This window comes from Terrapene carolina, unplaced genomic scaffold, assembly GCF_002925995.2.
Source record: "Terrapene carolina triunguis isolate 2854851 unplaced genomic scaffold, T_m_triunguis-2.0 Scaffold113, whole genome shotgun sequence".
NCBI lineage: Eukaryota > Metazoa > Chordata > Testudines > Emydidae > Terrapene > Terrapene triunguis.
In genome coordinates, this window is record NW_020664464.1 from 23,881,782 (window position 1) to 23,902,416 (window position 20,635).

The following is a 20,635-nucleotide window of genomic DNA, read 5'->3' on the forward strand; positions in this document are numbered from 1 at the left end:
TCCACACTCTTGAGTCAATGGAAAATTTAAACATTTTGAGTATCTACATTTTTTAATAGACTACAACATAGTTTTACTCTCAATAGTTTTAATATATTGGGTGGCATTTTGATCTCTGAAGGATGAAAATCATGGAGTCCTAAGAATGTCAGGTAATCTAAGGGGCTGTAAATTTCTTAATTTAAAATGAATGATTTTGACTTCTTACCACCAGTTTGATGTTTCTTTTGCCCATTTCCCTACACACTGCAAGAAGTCAGGTATTCTAAAATGTTAACCCCTGGTTTCATTGAACAAACCAATTTAATACGCTTTTTATTTTCTTTAGATTTAACTTCCTTGTCTCAATTTACCATGACCTCATGAAATTGTAAAGCTATTGGTAAACACTAAGGCTAGGTCCACACTACCCGCCTGATTCGGCGGGTAGAGATCGATCTTCTGGGATCGATTTATCGCGTCTCATCTGGACGCGATAAATCGATCCCAGAAGCGCTCCCCCGTCGACTGCGGAATTCCTGCTCACCGAGAGGAGGAAGCGCTGTCGACGGGGGAGCTTGCCTGCGCCGCGTGGACCCGCAGTAAGTAAACTTAGTTCTATCTAGGAAACGTTGACTTCAGCTACGCTATTTAGGAGTCATCTAAGTACGCTATTCGTAGCTGAAGTTGCGTTTCCTAGATCGATCCCCCACCCCAGTGTGGACCAAGCCTAATTAAGCCAGGACAGCAGATGTTTGTGGTGTGAAAAAGCGAATAAAGCTAAAAAAGCTTTACGTTGTTTCAGATCAGTTACTGTGATTTCTCTTGTTCTGTTTGGTTAGCAGGAACTGTTTTAGCAAAGATGTTGCCAACTCTCAGGGGAAAAAATGCTTGATAAGAGTGCTCCATGCAGATTTCTATGAAGAGCTCATGTAGCAACTGATCTAGATAAATTTAATGAGATTAAATGTTTCAGAAGTTTTAATTCTCTTCACTTGTCTTTACAAATTACTTTACTCAAATACCTAACCTTTCTGCAAAATTTCTTTAAATTTGTGATTATTAATTTCACACACTGAAGAACTCTTCTCCCTTTTGTCATAGTTGAATTATTTTTTCAGTAATGTGTTCTAAAGTCTCAAATCACTGTTTTCTGTAGAACTGGTTTCCTCTACTGAGAAGTAAATCTGGTGTTTTATCAGCTAACAGAAGTATTTGATTACTGCCAATACCTCTATGCAAATACAGTGATGTGTAGTTTCATATTCTAAAGCAAAGACTTTCATACAATCATCTACATTTTAAGAATTAAAAATTAACACCCTGTACTACCCTGGCTGAAAACAAACTGCTAGTTTATTGGTACCTAATCATTTTATTCCGTGTTGCTTTCAGATCATTCTGATCCATATTTTTAAATACTGGCCTATAGAATGGCACTGTATCGTATACAGAAATTAACTTAAGGGACAAACTCTACCAGATATTGTAGGTCCAAATTGGTTTTGTGCCAGGTTATTCCATTGTTTTTACTGCACACAGTGCTAAAACATTAAAATAAAAAGTAAAACTTCCCTGAGCATGAAAATTAACATTTTTGCTAATATAATTTTAATTTTTAATTTTTACATCGCTCATCTTGACCACACTTCAAATTTGAATGCTTATACTAAAATCTCTTTTTGTTTTGCAGAGAAATATAATTGAAAATACTTCTTCAGCTAATCTTGGGACAAGCAAATTCTCGTTTGAATGGTGGATTAACAAGTAGTAATTTTATCATTCTAAGGCTAAGAGGAAATTTTAAGAGTTGGAGAGAACTGGATTTTCACCCTAGTCCAGCAGCTTTGCTGCTCACTTAAACACAGATGAATGAAGACCCCATTCGGAAAGACACCAGGTCAGCGATCCAGAGCTGATGCAGGTAGGCAATCTTTTTTTAAATTGGGTGGTGAAATACTGAATTAAATATTAAAACACAAAAGTGTCTGTAATGGTTTTATGAAGTTTTTAGTAACTTTCAGTTCTTTTCCATCTTGGTATTAAAATTGTGTGTGTTCTGCTCCTGTCAACTTCCTTGACTTTATTTTGTTGTAGTTGTTCTGACAGCAGCTTGTCAGAAATCCAGTGGAGACTTGTATGTAAAAATATCTTGTTGTTGTATTTTAGTTTTGCTGAAGCTTTCATATTGCACACAGACATGAAATTTTGAAAGGAAGGGGAAAATGCTTCACAACAAGATTAGTGTCTGTCAGTTTCAGAATATAAGCAGTTCATCAGTGATCCCCCACAGTGCTAGTAAAGAGAACTCTGGAACATGATATATTCATTAGGTGCTCCTTAAAACTTGCTATAAAATGTCAGCAGTCTGAAGAAGCTGATCAGCCAATAACGGTAAAGGAGCATCTCTAAGCTGTTTTTGGCTTTGTTTACATGAGATTTAGGAGTCATCTAAGTACGGAAATTAATTCAGATTAAGGTAGTGTGTGAAGTTAAAGCTATTCCTGATTAACTCTATGTGGGTGTTCTTCTTCCACAATAAGAGTGCCTTACTCTAAATTAGCTTGATCTATTTCTAGAGCATCCATGCCCGAAGTTAGTCAGGAATACCTCCCCCTGTAGACAAATCTTTTGTTAAACCAGTGCAACCTTTTATGTGGACAATCCTTATCTTGGTTTGAATGTCTTACTTCAGTTGAGTTTAAAACAACTCCTGACTAACTTAAACTATATGAAAATAAGTGTTCACACAGCCTTATGCACCCATTTAACTAAAGCTGTTTAAAATTGCACATATAATTAAACCAGTACAACTTTGTCTTGCAGACAAGTACTTACTCCATGCTTTGAGGGCAAGAAGAATTTAAGACAATGCAAGTATAAACTAACAAGGTTTAAACTAATTAAGTGCCTGGGGTCTCTGTGAACAAAAGCTAACTAATTCAGCTTTCCCCTTGCACTGGGTGCTAAGGGGGGATGTCTGTAAGGGCTTATGTACACATGGAGCCATACAGAAATAGCTATTGTACTTTAAATTTCCACCTACCATAATCTGAACTAACTTTCAAGTATAGACAAGCCCTAAGAGTAATTTCTTGTGAGTTGGGGGGAGAATGGCTTTGGGACCTAGAACTCCACATCCAGGCATTTTAGAAAACTGTTGAACCACAAGCTGGAAGTTCTGTTGTTTTAATCTGTTTGATTAAACCTTAATTAAAAAAAGCAAAATAGTTTATCTTTGAGACAGAGAGTTTGCTTGGTACAACTGTTTTTTTGAGGTTTTTTTGTTTGTTCCTAACCCTCCTCCCCCACCCCCACCTCGTTCTGCATAGGGTCATTCTATTAAGCTTTCATTCCCGGCAGAGAAAAATCATATGTTCACTTTGTAAAGCATAGAACGTAGCTAATGAGCTGAAGGAAGGGATAAAAGAGTATTTAGGTACACTGTATGGTGCATGTACCATAATAGATTTATGTGAAGCTCCTGTGATTTAATATGAAATTGGGAAAGCTCAATTGATATGAAACTAACCATACAGCCCATATTGATGCTTCCAAATGTGTTTCCAGCTCATCATTCAGATTTGTTGAATAAATTACAAAAAGTCTTTAATCTCCATGAAAGGCTGCAAGTCTGTCATATTCAATAACCTAATCTCTTAAATATTAGACACATAGAAGCAACCAGCACAACACCAACTCCTTCTGGGTTGTGAAATATAATTGTCTTCCAGTGTGGTGTGTTAAGTATTCAGGTCTGGTAGTAATACAACAATCTTTAATCTTCTGTATTGCTAGTGACAACTTTTGAAAGGAACACCTGCTGTTGAAGGCATTCTTTTCCATGAGATTTGAGGGATATTGTGCATCTGATTTCATATATGGTTCACGTTAGCATGTCTTTACCTGCGTTATGATTGTCCAATGAGTGTCACACAGTAAAAACTAATGTTGGGGGGAAATAGTTCTGGAAAGGGTGCTTTTGCTTCACTTGCATTTTTACTGATCAAATTCATAGTAATGCTACAAGACTTAGTTTCTCTTTTGCAATTATAAACTTTTTGGTTACTATTAAAAACAGTTGGTTTTATAACTTTGCTTAGGTACAGGAAAGCTACCTACAAAGTTGGGAGGGTTAGAAAGAAACAGATGAATCAGTTTCTTAAAGAGCTGATCTAAGACTCTGTGTTCAACTATAATAAAGTAAATTTCAGATATGGCAAACTATAAATTCTTTTTTTAAATTGGTACTTACAAAATAGTGTTTTGCATTTTCTACTGTCATTCAACATGGAAATGTTTCTGGTAACTAGAAATCACAGTTTGGTGATTGTTTTATCAGTTCAGTTCATAATTATCTGATTAAACTTTGTTCATTGGCTGAGATTTGAGAATTGCTCCCCTTTTTCTTTCAGAAATTAATCTTCACATCTGAGGGACAAGTGGGTGAAAGTTTTCAAATGTCAGTCTATGAATTAAAACTAAAAATTATGGAAGGCTTGGCTGGCCAACCAGCAGGAATCAAACAAAGCCTATGTCTAAACCATTCATGTCATCTAAGTGCAAGAGAAGAGGTAAAATACATTGATGAAGATTTAAGAGGAGAATGGATAGGCCTGAATCAAAATGATTATAAACAAAGTGGTGGTTTCTGTGTCTATTCCACTTGAGTTGCGCATGTGCTCCATGTGCCTGGGACCAGAAATTTTTTTTTCATTAGCGGTGTCCATTGGTCTGCACCTGCACCCTTCTCCTTGTGCTCCCAGCTGGGGGAATATGGGGCAGTGCAGACCAGTCACTTCTACGGTTCCTTTCTACCATCTGTGGTCTGAGATGAAACATCTCTAGTGTCTACAGCTTTAGCTAGCATTTTTTGTTTTATTATTTGTAAATAGTTCTCCTTTTCTACCTAATTCTTAGTTTTAGTGTTAGTTTTGGAAAACTTCAGGGGTTTCCTCCCAGCCCCGGCCATCTACCAGTATTTGGTCCCTATCATGCCCAGGGCCCCAGGTTTTAAGCACTGTGGTCTGTCTCCAGGCCTTCCCAGTCAGTGAAGGTCATGACACCAATCTGTAGTGCCTCAGGGAAGCACATATCCCCTGAAGTGTCATATCTGCCAGAGTTTCTCATGCTAAACTCCTCAATCACGTGAGTTCAGACTTCATACTTTCCAGATGGATTGTTTGATGAGACCAGAGTCTGACCCTGGTACATCAGTCAGAGGCACCAGGAATCAGCCTTTGGTACACAGTTGTCTCAGGGCAGGTCTTCACTACCCACCGGATCGGCGGGTAGTGATCAATCTATCAGGGATCTATTTATCGCGTCTCATCTAGACGCGATAAATCGATCCCCGAACGTGCTCCCCGTTGACTCCAGAACTCCAGTTGCGAGAGGCAGAAGCGGAGTTGATGGGGGAGCGGCAGCGGTCGACTCACCGCCGTCCTCATGGCCAGGTAAGTCGACCTAAGATACGCCGACTTCAGCTACGCTATTCGCGTAGCTGAAGTTGCGTATCTTAGGTCGATCCCCCTCCTAGTGTAGACCAGGGCTCAGGCTCTGGGACTGTTGTAAGCAGAATTAGGGACCAGCAGAAAACAGGGTAGACACAAAGAAGGTAAGAATGAACACCCTCACAAGGACAAATGTAAGTAATCTCCTCTATGTCCTCATCTAAGAAAAGGACTTTTCCAGTCCATTCTTATGTTGGGCGAGACTCCGTGCCCCAGTACAGGTTTATCAGGAGCTCAAAGAGAATCTGGTACGTCTCCCTTGGCACAGAAAGCCAAAAGTGATCTGAGACTGCCACCTACTGGAGTAGTGACTTTGGGTCTATCCTGAGTACTGAAAAGGGAAAGGAGCAATTGGATGCATCAGACACCACTGATTGTAGAGAGTTGCCTGGAGAAGAGATTGACAATACCAAGAACCAGTCTGCCCAGATTGGCACTGCTGAAAGACTGAAGCCCCATTGACTACCCAGCAACAGGGACCAGATGGACTATTGAGGCGGGCCCAATCTATGCAGACCTGGAATCATCAATGCTGTTGGACCAGAACTGTCGAGAGATCCTGACAATATCGTTGGTTCGGCAATCACTGACACAGTCAGCCACCTGAAGCAGAGTAAGACCACTATCTATACCAGCAGCTCTGCCCATTGACACAGAGAGGATGCTCAGACAGGAAGTAGACTTCCTGTTTCAACTGGGAGCTGTAGCGCTGATGGCACCTCAGCACAGAGGAAAAATATTCTACTTGAGATATTTCCTCATCCCCCCCAAAAAAGGAGGCCAGAGGCCTACACTATGTCTGAATGTCTTTGTCCACTGCCTGAGGTTCATAATGATCACGGTGTCCTCCCTAATGTTCTTGCTAGACCAAGGAGATTGGTTTATATCTCTCAATCTGAAGAATGCTTATTTCAACATAAATCTCCACCCTGCACATAAGAGACTAAGATTTACCATCAGCCTAAACCATTACCAATACAGAGTCCTTGCCTTTGGCCTCTCACCAGTGCCAATAGTGTTAACAAAGGTGTTATCAATAGTTGTGGTACACCTGCATCATCAGGGCATGTCAGTGGTCTACCTACGTGGCTGGCTCCTGAAAGGGAAGTCATGCCAGAAAGTTCAGATAGCAACTCTATTCTTACTTAACCTCCTACAGTCATTAGAACTTCAGGTAAACACAGAAAAGTCTACTTTAACCACCACATAGACTATGGACATTTTTGAAGTGACTGTGGATTTGGTCGTGGCCAGGGCATGCCTATCTGACAACAGGTTATGGGCTATGGCAGGACTCATAACGAGTTCCAAGTGAACCCCCAGCCATTAGTGAGGTCCTGTCTTTCCTCACATAGCCTTATGTATGTATGTATCTATGTGATAACATTCAAGATGTCATCTTCAGTGTCTGCAAGCTTGGTTATAGAAAGTCTGTCCCTGACAGACACAGCCTGGACAAGTTGAGTCTCTACCCCACAAGGTATAGCCTCACTCACCTGGTAGGAAAACATGGAGACGGTGTCTGAATTTCATTCATCTCTTCCCCCACCCACCCACCCACACAAAAAAAGGTTAGGTGCCTCCCCATTAAGTTGGGGAGCTGATCAAGATACTTGGCATGTAGCACAAGGTACTTGGATCCCGGAGGAGACCAAGTTGCAGATAAACCTTTTAGAGCGACATACTGTACACAAGACTTACAAAAGATTCCTGCTGTTCATCGAAAGCCTACATTTCCAAGTCATGTCAGAAAGCGTGATAACACTGGTCTACAATTTTTGAGAAGTCGTCTGCTTCAGAGATAAAATGTGCTATTTATTATGTATTTTGATGTGCTGAATTCAAATATGACAATTAAAACAACTGATTGGCTACTGTTTCTAAGATATTTAAGTTTTTACATTTTATGTCTATGTATATTGTGTAGATAGTAGAGTTTTAATTATCAATTGTAAACCTAGGTCTTTTCATGTGTTTATGGTTGCTTTACATGATAATATTTCACCTGTCCTGTTTATGTAACACTTTAAAAATCAGCAAAAGGGTTATATAAATAAAATTTATTATGAAACAAAAGGCAAAAAACTATTCTGTACATAGTTTACTCCTATTCAGTGTCTACTCGGCGCTTCTTGGCTTGTCTCTTGTATTCATTAAATGGAGCATCTCTTGTCACTGTCCAGCAATAGTCTGCAAGCATTGATGGGCTCCATTTGCCCTGATAGCATTTCTCCATTGTTGCAATGTCCTGGTGAAATCGCTCGCCGTGCTCGTCGCTCACTGCTCCGCAGTTCGGTGGAAAAAAATCTAGATGAGAGTGCAAAAAATGTATCTTTAGTGACATGTTGCAACCAAGGCTTTTGTATGCCTTGAGGAGGTTTTCCACCAACAACCTGTAGTTGTCTGCCTTGTTGTTTCCGAGGAAAATTTATTGCCACTAACTGGAAGGCTTTCCATGCCGTCTTTTCCTTGCCACGCAGTGCATGGTCAAATGCATCATCTCGAAGAAGTTCACGAATCTGAGGACCAACAAAGACACCTTCCTTTATCTTAGCTTCACTTAACCTTGGAAATTTTCCATGGAGGTACTTGAAAGCTGCTTGTGTTTTGTCAATGGCCTTGACAAAGTTCTTCATCAGACACAGCTTGATGTGTAAGGGTAGTAACAAAATCTTCCTTGATTCAACAATTGGTGGATGCTGAACACTTTTCCTCCCAGGCTCCAATGACTGTCGGAGTGGCCAATCTTTCTTGATGTAGTGGGAATCTCTTGCACGACTATCCCATTCGCAGAGAAAACAGCAGTACTTTGTATATCCAGTCTGCAGACCAAGCAAGAGAGCAACAACCTTCAAATCGCCACAAAGCTGCCACTGATGTTGGTCATAGTTTATGCACCTCAAAAGTTGTTTCATGTTGTCCTAGGTTTCCTTCATATGGACTGCATGACCAACTGGAATTGATGGCAAAACATTGCCATTATGCAGTAAAACAGCTTTAAGACTCGTCTTCGATGAATCAATGAACAGTCTCCACTCATCTGGATTGTGAACGATGTTGAGGGCTGCCATCACACCATCGATGTTGTTGCAGGCTACAAGATCACCTTCCATGAAGAAGAATGGGACAAGATCCTTTTGACGGTCACGGAACATGGAAACCCTAACATCACCTGCCAGGAGATTCCACTGCTGTAGTCTGGAGCCCAACAGCTCTGCCTTACTCTTGGGTAGTTCCAAATCCCTGACAAGGTCATTCAGTTCACCTTGTGTTATGAGGTGTGGTTCAGAGGAGGAGGATGGGAGAAAATGTGGGTCCTGTGACATTGATGGTTCAGGACCAGAAGTTTCATCCTTTTCCTCTTCCTCGTCTGACTCAAGTGAGAATGATTCTGGTGCATCAGGAACCGGCAGTCCTTCTCCATGGGGTACTGGGTGTATAGCTGATGGAATGTTTGGATAATGCACAGTCCACTTTTTCTTCTTTGACACACCTTTCCCAACTGGAGGCACCATGCAGAAGTAACAATTGCTGGTATGATCTGTTGGCTCTCTCCAAATCATTGGCACTGCAAAAGGCATAGATTTCCTTTTCCTGTTCAACCACTGGCGAAGATTTGTTGCACAAGAGTTGCAGCATATGTGTGGGGCCCACCTCTTGTCCTGATCTCCAATTTTGCAGCCAAAATAAAGGTGATAGGCTTTCTTAACCATAGTGGTTATACTGCGCTTTTGTGATGCAAAAGTCACTTCATCACAAACATAGCAGAAGTTACCTGCACTGTTCACACAAGTACGAGGCATCTCTGCTCACTTTGGCTAAACAGAAATGTGTCCCTTTGCAAAATCAAACACTGACAAATGAGAGCACGACACTGTATGATTTCTAGAGCTGATATAGGGCAATTTGTTCAGCAGAGTGATGTAAGCTTCGTTATGATTGCATCATCCATGACTTCTAGGAATAACATGATGCTATTCATATCATGTATGACACAATACCAGCTTCAGATTGCATCATTCATTGTTTTGCCTAAAAAGCAAGTACTGTCCAAACCCAGTCATAGATTTATTCATAGATCCAGTCAAAGATGTATTTTAGTCATTTCTGGTTTAAACTGAGATCCCTTCCCTTTATAACTCACTTATCCTCTGCTATTCCCAAGTCAAGGGTCGTATATACTGACCCAATGGCATATCTTGAAAACTAGAGCCAATCAACAATTTTAAGCATCATTTTCGTTCTCAGTGACCCAGAATTAGTAAAGTTTGACTACATTTATTTCAGAAGCATTTTGGCTGTAGAGCAGTGTAATCTGTTACAGCAACAAGCAGGGAGGTAGAGTGCAATTTGCCTATTTTCATAGAGGCCATCAATCTTGAACTTGTACGTCCCACCACCACATCATTCTCCCAGTTGTGTATCTACCTGGGGTGCAGAAAACTGTGGCAAATAGCTTTAGCAGACTCTTTTCCAGAGACACAGGATGCATTTCTAGTCTGCTGGTCAGAACTGCTGATATATGCATTTCCACCCATCCCACTCTTAGCACAAGTCCTGAGGAAGATCAGGCAAGACAAAGCAACAGTGATGCTTGTGGCTCTTGTGTGTCAGAGACAGTTCACCAGCATTCTCCAGATGGCTGCACATCCATGCATCCACATTAAACTACTACCAGATTTCTTGACCCAGGACACATGCATGGTGTTCCATCGGAATTCAGCATCTGTCCATCTAAATGCTTGGTATGTGGATGGATAGCTAACTCTGAGATTGTGTTCTGCTGCTATACAGTCCATCATGATCAACAGCTGGAAAGACTCCAGAAGAAAGTGGTACACAGCAAAATGGAAGAGATTTTCTATATGGTGCCACCATTGTCAGCTATCACTGTAAGTTTGCGAGATGCCAACTACTGAACTATCTCCTCTCTCTGAAAATGTTGGGATTGTCATTCTGCTCCTTACAAGTACACTTGGCAGCTATTCGTGCTCTTGCGTGCACTCTCTCTCTCTCTCACCCCCACACCCCCAGTGGACAACTATTCCATCTTTTCCTATCCGGTCATAGTGAGGTTCTTGAAAAGCCTTGTAAGTGCCTTTCCACTGGTGCTCAAAGCCACCACAATATGGGACTTCAATCTAGTCCTATCTACATCAGCAAAACTCCCATTGGAGCCCTTAGCCTCATGTTCCTTCAGTCATCTATCTATGAAAGTTGCCTTTCTTGTTGCAAACACTTCAACCTGGAGAGCTGGGAGTCCTCATGGAAGTCAGTCAGTCTGTCTCTCTCTCTCTAAAGTTTCCTTAAGGTTACATGCTAAGTTGAAGGTGATTTCAGAATTCCATCTAAACTAGATCATCCATTTAATCTGTTCTCTGTTTTGAAGTCATGTCCTAACAGGAAGGATATGAAGTTCATTCTTTGGAAGTCCAAGCCTTGGCTTTCTACATAAGAAGTGCAAATCCCTCAGAAAATTCCCTTAACTATTTGACTCCTAGGCCTCTTCTTTTATATGTTGGGTGATCTTCTCAGAGACTTCTCTAAATGGATTTTGAGCTGCCCCCTGCTTTTGCAATGAGTTGATAGTGACCTCTGCCTAACAGGGTGTGAGGCCAAACTCAATTAGGGCCCAGGCAGACTCTGTAGCTTCACTGTGAGAGGTCTCTCATCTCCAGATATGTAAGGCAGCAACATGAGGCATTATGCGTACTTTTTGAGACATTACACCCCGGGTGCAGGCTTCAACAGCAGACACTGCTTTCAGCAGAGCAGTCATTCAGTCAGTGGTACAGCAGGGGTTCCTCACATCCTCCACCTGAGTGAATACTGCTTTTGAGTCACCTTGAGTGAACACATATAGGGACCACCATGCAAAGAAAGTAAGGATTACTTACCTTGTACAATAACTGAGTTTTCCAGATGCGTAGTCCCTATATGTATTCTATAACCCACCCTCTGCTTCAGATTCTTACCCTAAGCTGTTCACAGAAGAGAAGGAGCTGAAAAGGCAGGCGGTGTTTGCACTGCCCCTTATATGCTTGACTGGGAGCATGAGGAGACAGGTGCAGGCACAGACCAACAGATACTTCTAATGAAAAATCTTCCAGTCTTAAGTGCATGGAGCATATGTGCACCATGAATGGAATACAGATAGGAGCCATACATCTCAAAAAACTCCAGTTACTTTTCAAGATAAGTAACCATACTTCACCACCAAGCTAATCATTTATGGGGAAGGGAAAACCCTACACTTTCAATTTCAGGAGTCACACTAGGTAACTGATTGAACACAGGTTCCTGGTGGTATTCTGTGGCAAGAGGCTAACAGAACTGTTGGATTCTGGAGGAATTATGAGGCATTAGTAGTAATGCCAGAGTTAAGGTTGAGTTCAGTTTTGGACTCAAAGCAGGGATGTAAACTCTGTTATGTGGTAAAAATACAGCATACCTTCCCCAGAATTACAGCATTTACTGAATGCTAAATGAATTTTCCAAATATTTACAAGTAAATCTGTTTCTTTAGGCATTAAAATGAAGTTTAAAAATGAATCCTTAAGAAATGTAACACCCAATATTATTTTTTTGTCGCCCCTGATTTCATTGACAGAGTAACACTTGTCAAACTTCCTCTAAAGTGAAAATTCACTAAAATCTTGTGCATATGCTACATTTGAATAACTTATTTTAGGATTATTGGTAGTGTTTGTTATCGAGAATAATGGGTAAAGTTTCTCCTTCAGCATAGGCTGAAGATTACAGTGGTCTACTACAGAGAATTCCACAACTTCCACTGCCCTCACCTGGTAGCCACTTTGAGAAGGGTCTCTGTGTGTGTCTCAGCCTGCTCACAGCATGGAAAGCACTATCTTCCCTGAGGGTAACTTGTGGCTTCAGTCTCACTGAGAATATTGGAGATGGTGACCATTTTCAAAGAAAGGTGTTCTTTTTGACAGATTAAATTTCCATTAGAAATTTTTTAAAAAAAAATCATAAATATATTTTCAAAAATTATTTTGTGGCACTACATCTACTCAATAGGTAGGCCAAGAAGGAGGGGGAAATTACAGGAGGAGGATATATATCTTGCACACAAGAGGTGTTGCAGGAAGGACGGGGAATTTTGTGTGTGTGTTGTAAAAGGCAGAGGTAATTTGGAAGATGGGGGAAACGGAGTGTGCACTCGGCTGTCTTGTGATGCACTGTCAGAACAAAGCAGCTGTAAACCCAGTTTAGCTGACCTGTATGCTCTGGCTGCTTTGTGCTATTCCAGAATAGGACAAAGCAGCCATTTTTAAAACTTTAAAAAAAAATGCATTCTTCATAAGTTTAAATCATTAGAAATGTCACACGGTAACATTTTCTTTTGATTTCTTTAGTTTCATATATAAATGTTTAGAAAATGGTGAATGATGCATTTATTGTTTACTACAGTCCTATTTATTTACTCATGATTTGCATCAAGGAAAATTCAGTTCAATTAAAATGCACAAAAACAGTATTTTAATTTTTTCTTAAGTAAATAAAACTGCCATAAGTGTACACAGGTAAGGATAGTTATGGAAAAAGTTTATCCAAAACATTTATTTAATGAAGGATAAAATTTATTTATCTATAGTTACTAAATTGAGCTGATCCTATAACTAGATCTTATCCTCCCACCTCATTTTTATTCATATTGGAAGAAGAACACCAGCTACTGTGATCAAATTCTGGTGTTCATGCTTTGAAAAGGTTGTTAAAAAATTAGCATGGGTTCAGAGAAGCTATAAAAATTAACTGAGGAGTGGAAACAATCCTTATGATGAGACTTAAGCTAAACAAGGTGAGTTGAATGTGACCTATAAGTAGGGTGACCAGATGTCCCGTTTTTAAAAGGATAGTCCCGTTTTTTGGGACTTATATAGGTGCCTATTACCCCCCACTCCCTGCCCTGTTTTTTCACAGTTGCTCTCTGGTCACCCTACCTATAAGGGGTCCTTTAATTTAGCAGACCAAGGCATAATAAGATGAAATAGTTGGATAGGAAAGAAGACTCACATGGAAGTGAGGGCAATTAATCATTGGAACAGCTTTCCAAGAAAAGGGTAAATTTGTCATTTAAGAACATCAGAGCAGCCATACTGGGTCAGACCAATGGTCCATCTAGCCCAGCATCCTGTCTTCTGACAGTGGTCAATGCCAGACACTTCAGAGGGAATGAACAGAACAGGTAATCATCAAGTGATCCATCCCCTGTTGCCCATTCCCAGCTTCTGGCAAACAGAGGCTAGAGCACTTCAGAGCATGGTTTTGCATTTGAAGTCCTGAAATCATGGTTGGATATCTTTCTAAGAGAGGCACTCTATTTCAGCTGCAAGTTAAGTTTGGTAATTTGTTTACATGGTAGATAAGAATTGCCTCCACTGCAGAAATTAATGGATGAAGTTCTATGGCCTGTGTTGTGCAGAAGATAAGATTAGGTGATTATATAGTGATCCTTTTGACCTTAAAATGTATAATGTTGTCATGTATTTTCTTAAAACTAGTGCAGCAAACATATATTGGGAGAAGATGTACCCCTCTTGCTTAATCTGATGTTGAGAGTTCATCATTAATAAATTAGGCAATTATTGAACATTGAGGATAGTCATTAAAATTGGCATTAACTGTAATCATCTACTGGCTGAAGCCATTTTGATTCAAAAACAAGTGACCTGACTTGTGACCCTGACAGTTTAGAAGACAACGTATAAGACTGTAAATCAGTTTCCAGCCTGCCATATTAGTTTATTAGAACAATTGTATACTAGTGCTCACATATGGTCCGTTTGTCATTTTTAGCAGAGAATTGTCTGAGTTTTGTGGTTGCCAGATCGTACAGGTAGTTCTTTCTGTATAATTTCTTCTCTCTTCCTGAGGTATTCTTTTCCCACCCCTTTTTTTTTCTTTCTTCTACTGCTTGTCACTTCCCAGCAGCTACAGGATTGACAGATATTTATTTCCTGGAAAGTCTGACATTTTTCCTGGAGAATTAGACATGATCTTACCTTTAAAGTGATCATCTGTGAGTGAATATCTGTCAGGCTGATGTATTCCTCCTCCTCTTCTTTTTGTCCTTCATTTCTCCTAGATTTGGAAGTATTTTCTAAACTGATAAGTTCCTGAGAGACTTTCTAGAGTCGTCGTTAGGATTGCAAAAAACATTGCATAAGGGCTGCTGCCAACCTGCATGTGAGCATGGCTAAACCCAGCAGTTACATACCTATCATACATTCATGCAGCTCTAATACTGTTAGCTATCCAGAAAAGTAACATCACTGTTTCAAAATCAAAGTATTTTTGTCTCAGGTAATAAATCTAGTTTTTTCCCCTCCAGTTGGCTATAGCAGAATGCCTGTTTTTTGACACAATGATAGTTGTCAGCAGCAGTCTAAGAAATGGCAGTTAACTTTCAGTGAAGGTTAACTGCCACCAGTATAGACAAAGGGCATTCCATTCTCAGGCAGGCAGGAAGAGGTAGTCAGTCCAGATACAGAAGCATTCACCTATTCTTTCAAATAACTTTTGGGTGTATAAAGTGAAATGCCTTAAAGGACCTAGTTTTGAGAAAGTACAGAGTACCCTCCTTCTGAGAGTCCGGCACCTTAGGGATTTAAGAATTGGGGCACTTAAAATCAATGGTCACTTCAAAAATTTAGGTCTTCCTCTTTGGTTCTACTCTTTTTCCCATTAGGCTCAACATTTTATTCTTCACTTTGTAGAGTATTAATTAATGGAGTCTCAGACTGATTTGCAGTCTCAGCTTGCCTTTGCTATATCAGAATGGAAGAAAAGACTTCAGTAAAGAAGTCTGAAGAGGTGAACTAATTGCAACACCGCTTTTTCAGCCTCCATACTCTTCCCAATTTGTCCCCTTCACCCTGGGCTTTCCCTGTTGTAGCATTGTGTATGTATGCTCTTCCCTATCAGCCACCGGTTGAAATGTTGCCTAACAGAGTGTTTTACATCATGGATCATGGAACCTCCCAAGAGCCAGCCACCTGACACGATAGCATCATGGGAAAAAGAGAGGAGGGAATGCTAAAACAATTCACTTCAACTTTTCCTATCCTGGTGCTCTGTTCGCCAGAGTGGAAGCACTCAATCCAAGGAATACTTCTTGGATCACAAAGCTTTTCTCCTCAGTGGATCCCCTTTGCACTATAACAGTTTCTCTTGCTCCTTCAGTTATCTCCAAGGACTTGTTTGCTGAATCTTCTGGCAAATGCGTAATTCCTTAATCTCCTCCTCCCTGGTAGCTGGATGCCATAAAGAAAGGAGGGAGGACATGTTCATCCTCTTCTCTCCTCCGCCCCCGGAAGAGCTTCTACTGACAATTAGGCTTATTTAATTGTGCACACCACTGTAATTCATTTAAATTTTGGCAGTGAACTAACAGGATGCAAGGTTTCCTGAAATGAGGATGTCAGGCAAATTTTCCTTGTTTGGTCAACCATAATAAAAATGAAGGAAACTTGTAGCAGAAGTACTAATATTGCCAATGCAGCACCATCTTTCCTTGGTACCAGAAGTAGGGTCTTTTCGGACCAACCCATGAAACAAGGAGACAACGGAGGAATTGAAAAGAGTTTAGCCCAGCAGTAGCATGGTTCTGCTGAAAGCACAGTGGGTGCTAGCTGGAGGGCAACAAGGAGCCAGTCAGCCACAACAGACCTGGACACCAAAATTCACACATCCATTTCTGGGGAGGACTGGGTCTGTGAAACAGATCTGAGTATTGCTTCAGCAGTTCAGTGAGGCTCTCAAAGAGTGGTGGGTGGTGTAGTTGGAACTACAGCAGGCTAAAGGAACAGCAGCAGTGCCTGTTATGGACCCTGCAGGAAAGAAGCAGTAACAGGTACTGGGTAGATAAGAGGGATCCAGTGGGCTGGAAGACTGAGGTGTGGCCAAGAAGATGTTATGATTGTGGACAGATGGGATATTTTAAGAACAGCTTTCCCTTGCATGAACTGGGGGAGAGACCCAGAGAAACCAGGGCAGAGACTGCACAAGATTACCGGGCAGAGAGGACTGAGAGAGAAGACCCCAGACCAACCAGGGCAGAGACTAATAGCTCTCTAGGCAGAGATGCCTTGGAGAAAAGACCCTGACAAAGCAGGGCAGAGAGACTGCAAAAGCTCTTCATGTCAAGAGGTCTGAGGTGGAAAATCCTGTCTAATCAGGACAAGGGACTGTTAAACACTGTCCAGGCAGAGCAGCCTGGGAAAGAAGACCCTGAGAAATCAGGGCAGAGATTGCAAATAGCTCTCCACATAGACAGGCCTGGGCGAGGAGACCCTGAGAAAGCAGGGCAAAAACTGCATAGGACGGGACATTAACCTTCAGATAGGCCCACAACCCTAAATCCCTTCTTTGGGATTGGGTGTCGGGGGAGGTATATGATGGGGTGTACCAGGTCCTTTGAGGCCCCCTGCTGGAGGCACCACATTCCTACCCCACCCCAGGAATGAGCAGTTAAAATTGATCCCCCAGGCCTGCCTAGAAAGGCTGCATTGGTTGCTTCTGCACAGCAGGCTCAGATAAAAGGAGTTGCAGGGCCTGATCAGGTCAGTTCATGGGTGGGACCAGAGAGGCAAGGAATGACCAAAAGTGTTAATAGGTCACGTTTACAGGACCTGGGAAAGAGGACATGAAAACGGAAACCCTAAGGTAACCAATGAAAGGAACAGGACCACATGGGGGAAAAAGCCCAGGGAATAACAGCAGCAAACAGAGCAGCGGTACATGGCTGCTGATTATAGGGTCCCTGGGTTGGGACTCGGAGTAGTGGGCAGGCCTGAGTTCTTCCACCCACCACTGGGAAAGTGACCTATGCCCCGAGAAGGGGACAAGGCTCTTTTAGAAGCCCAAATGAAAGGTGAGATTTAAAAGGCCAAGAGATGGGGCTGAAGACCCTAGTGAGGGCAGGTAGCTTGTTGGACTTTTCCTACCCCTGGGAGAGATTTGCTTTTTGACTGTGTGACTTGGCTGGAGGGCTGAGCCACTGCAGATCTACCAAGCAGGTAGGTACCAACCTACAGGAGGCGCCAGTACCAGAAAAGATTGCAATATAACACCCAGCTGACAGGAGGAACTCACGAGAGGTGAGTGTCCCTTGTCACAGTATGTTTTTATTAACTTTGCTGAATGTTCATTTTGTGAAACTACGCTGAATATATAATAAATAGCTGAGATTTTTTTTTCTAACCTTTCCAGTTGCAAAGTAAATTCTGAAAGCTTATGTAGGTAGCAGGAGGAAGCTAATCCTGAAAGCAGTATCTCAAGTGGAACAGTAGTATGCTGTTTTGTGTAATTATCAAAGTAGTACAGAAACTGCAGCAAGTGATGTGAATCTAAACCTTTTCACATTTAATGGAAATAGCATTCATGCGTTGTAAAATCTGACAGCTCCCTTGTGATAAATTCATTAATGTTGGCTGCTTTAATACCAATTACTGCCTGAGACCAAACTTTACTTATACTGAAAAACATACACACTGATCTTTCCACTTATTAAATGTCTGGTGAAATATTGATATTGAAATTGCTATCAGTGTGTTTTTTTTTTAAATGAATTAGCCACTCACTGTTCATCCTCTAAATTCCGTTTAGATCACAAATAAAAAGTAGCGTCAGTGACTGACGTAAATTGTTCACACCACAAAACTGCTGCCCTACTTAGTGTGTTTGGAAGTCTCTCTGCTGAAGAGAGGATTAGGAATTAAGAGTTAACTTGAGGTTGGGAATGGTGTGAGGAAGCTTGTACGGGATCTGACTGCACTACACTTGCTTGTTTGATTTCTAGTAGAATGTACAGAAAACCTATCTAACACACTTCTGTCAAAGGTGCCTAAAGAAACAAAACTAAACAGTATCAGCTTCCAGCAAAACTCTGCCTTGATCAAAACCTTTACCCACAAACATCAGGTACTATCAACTCCCTTGCTCTCCAAAAGCCAACCAATTTTCAGTAATGTTTAAAATGATATTTGCAGGGAAACAAGAAGACTGTAGTGCCACTTTTTAAGATGCTTTTCAGTAAAATGCTTCAAGCATTATAAGCTTTTCTCAGGCTCACTAAATCATATGTTATACAAACCTATGCAAATAGGTTTGTATCTAAAATAATCCAAAAGTAGCTAGAGAAGTAGTTTTTGATTAATATTTATAGAAATTATTTCTTCTGCACAATTTATTTGACACTCTGGCAGTACAAGATTTTTGGGTCTTCCTTAAGTGATGATCAGTGCAATAGGATTAAGATCCTGTTAAATTATTTCATATTTTTTTTTATTCATAAGTACTTTTAAAGGGCAAATTTGCATAAAGAAAAGACTTGCATAGAAATAAAATATACCTCAAAACATCACCAGAGCAATTTAAAAGTATTTTAAATAAATTTGTCCTGGAATGTGCGCTACAAAGAGAAGATTATTATTCACACACTTATTGTGAGCTTGCCACAGTGAATTGGGCACAATTGAAAGACCAATGTTTGATGTAATTGGAGGACTGTTGGATATTATTGTTTTGCTCGTAGAGCTATCATTCTGCTTAGGGACAAATTACTTTCTAAACATCAAATATCACTCCAGTGAGGGGGAAAATTCAACAGCTGTATCTACTCTTGATTTTATTGGTCACTTATCCTATTTGTGCAGTACCTGCCCGTGCAAAGGCAGCCTAGTTGCATGTCTGTCTGAAAATCTGGCCCTTGGTTCCATTGCTGGGATTCAGTGTTAGCACTTATTTAAGAACATAATAATGGGCATACTGGGTCAGACCAAATGTCCATCTAGCCCAGTATCCTGTTTTCTGATACATCCTAGCCAATGCCAGCTGCTTCAGGACATGATCCCTGATTGAGCTCCCACATGCTACTGCAATACAAAAAAAACCACAACAGAAAATAGGGTCCTTTCACACCTTTTTAGAGCAGTTTTCAATCTAAGTCCATAGTACATAGGTTCACATTCAAGCATATGGACCATCATCCACTAGGAATTCACAAATACATCAAGCAAGCTGGGAATATGGCAATTATCCATCTTAATTTTTACAGTCATTTTAAAATTATGAGAATTGATGTTTTAAGATCCTGGGTACTTTAAGCACTTTTTTTAGTAAAAGGGAAAAAACAGTTTGTCATATAACTGATTGATTAGTTCTTACCATCTCACAAAAAAGATATGTTCCTGTGGTGGTTGGGGGAAGAAGGGCATATTTTTAACAAGCATGCCACTTTTGTTGGTAAACCTCTATCAACTTTTTCTAAAGGTTCAAAAATGCGGTTGCAAATCACTTGGATGTGTGTTTTTTTTAACACTTCCTTTCCTTCCCCTACCCTACATGTGTGCACACTTTTTTGTATTTTGCATTGATGTACATCTGTAAGGATTATTAGTACATTTCTACCCTGATATAACGCTGTTCTCAGGAGCCAAAAAATCGTATCGCGTTATAGGTGAAACCGCATTATATTGAACTTGCTTTGATCCGCCAGAGTGCGCAGCCCCGCCCCGCCCCCGAGCACTGCTTTACCGCGTTATATCCGAATTCGTGTTATATCGGGTCGCGTTATATCGGGGTAGATGTGTATCTAATCTTTTAGCTACAGTTAGTGTGTTCTCTATATCAGGGGTCTCAAACTCAAATGACCACGAGGGCCACATGAGGACTAGTACATTGGCCCGAGGGCTGCATTACTGACACCTCCCCCATGCCGCCCTCGGCCCCGCCCCCACTCCACCCCTTCCCTGAGGCCCCACCCCTGCCCTGCCTCTTCCCACCCCTTCCCTGCCCCCATTCCAACCCCTTCCCCGAAATTACCTCGCGGGCTGCATGTGTCCCATGGGCCGCGTGTTTGAGACCCCTGCTCTAGATGTATGGTGGTGGTAACGAAAAGTGTTTCTCTTTTCATAGTGGGGGAGGGGAATGTGTCAACAGAGTGGTTACAAGTGTTTTTCTCCCCCAAATAATTGGCTGCTACTCTGAAACTTATTCAACAATATGAAGGTCTGCAAGATGCTAGCAGAACTCAGGATATATTTTGCTAGTTAAGATTAGGTAGTTTAGCAACTGTAACTTCCCTTTTTCAGTTGAGCAACAAAAGATTCAGGCAG

General features: G+C 41.0%; 1 protein-coding gene across 1 annotated transcript in view; it reads left to right on the top strand.

Annotated features, from left to right (window-relative positions):
* Positions 1-1,819: 1,819 nt before the first annotated feature.
* Positions 1,820-20,635, top strand: part of SPIN1 (spindlin 1) — a 53,050-nt gene continuing 34,234 nt past the window's right edge. The window contains 4 exon segments of the mRNA XM_024198936.1: positions 1,820-1,903; positions 4,395-4,553; positions 12,241-12,352; positions 12,355-12,372. Of these exon segments, the coding sequence (XP_024054704.1) occupies positions 1,898-1,903; positions 4,395-4,553; positions 12,241-12,352; positions 12,355-12,372 (295 nt within the window). The 5' untranslated portion in view covers positions 1,820-1,897.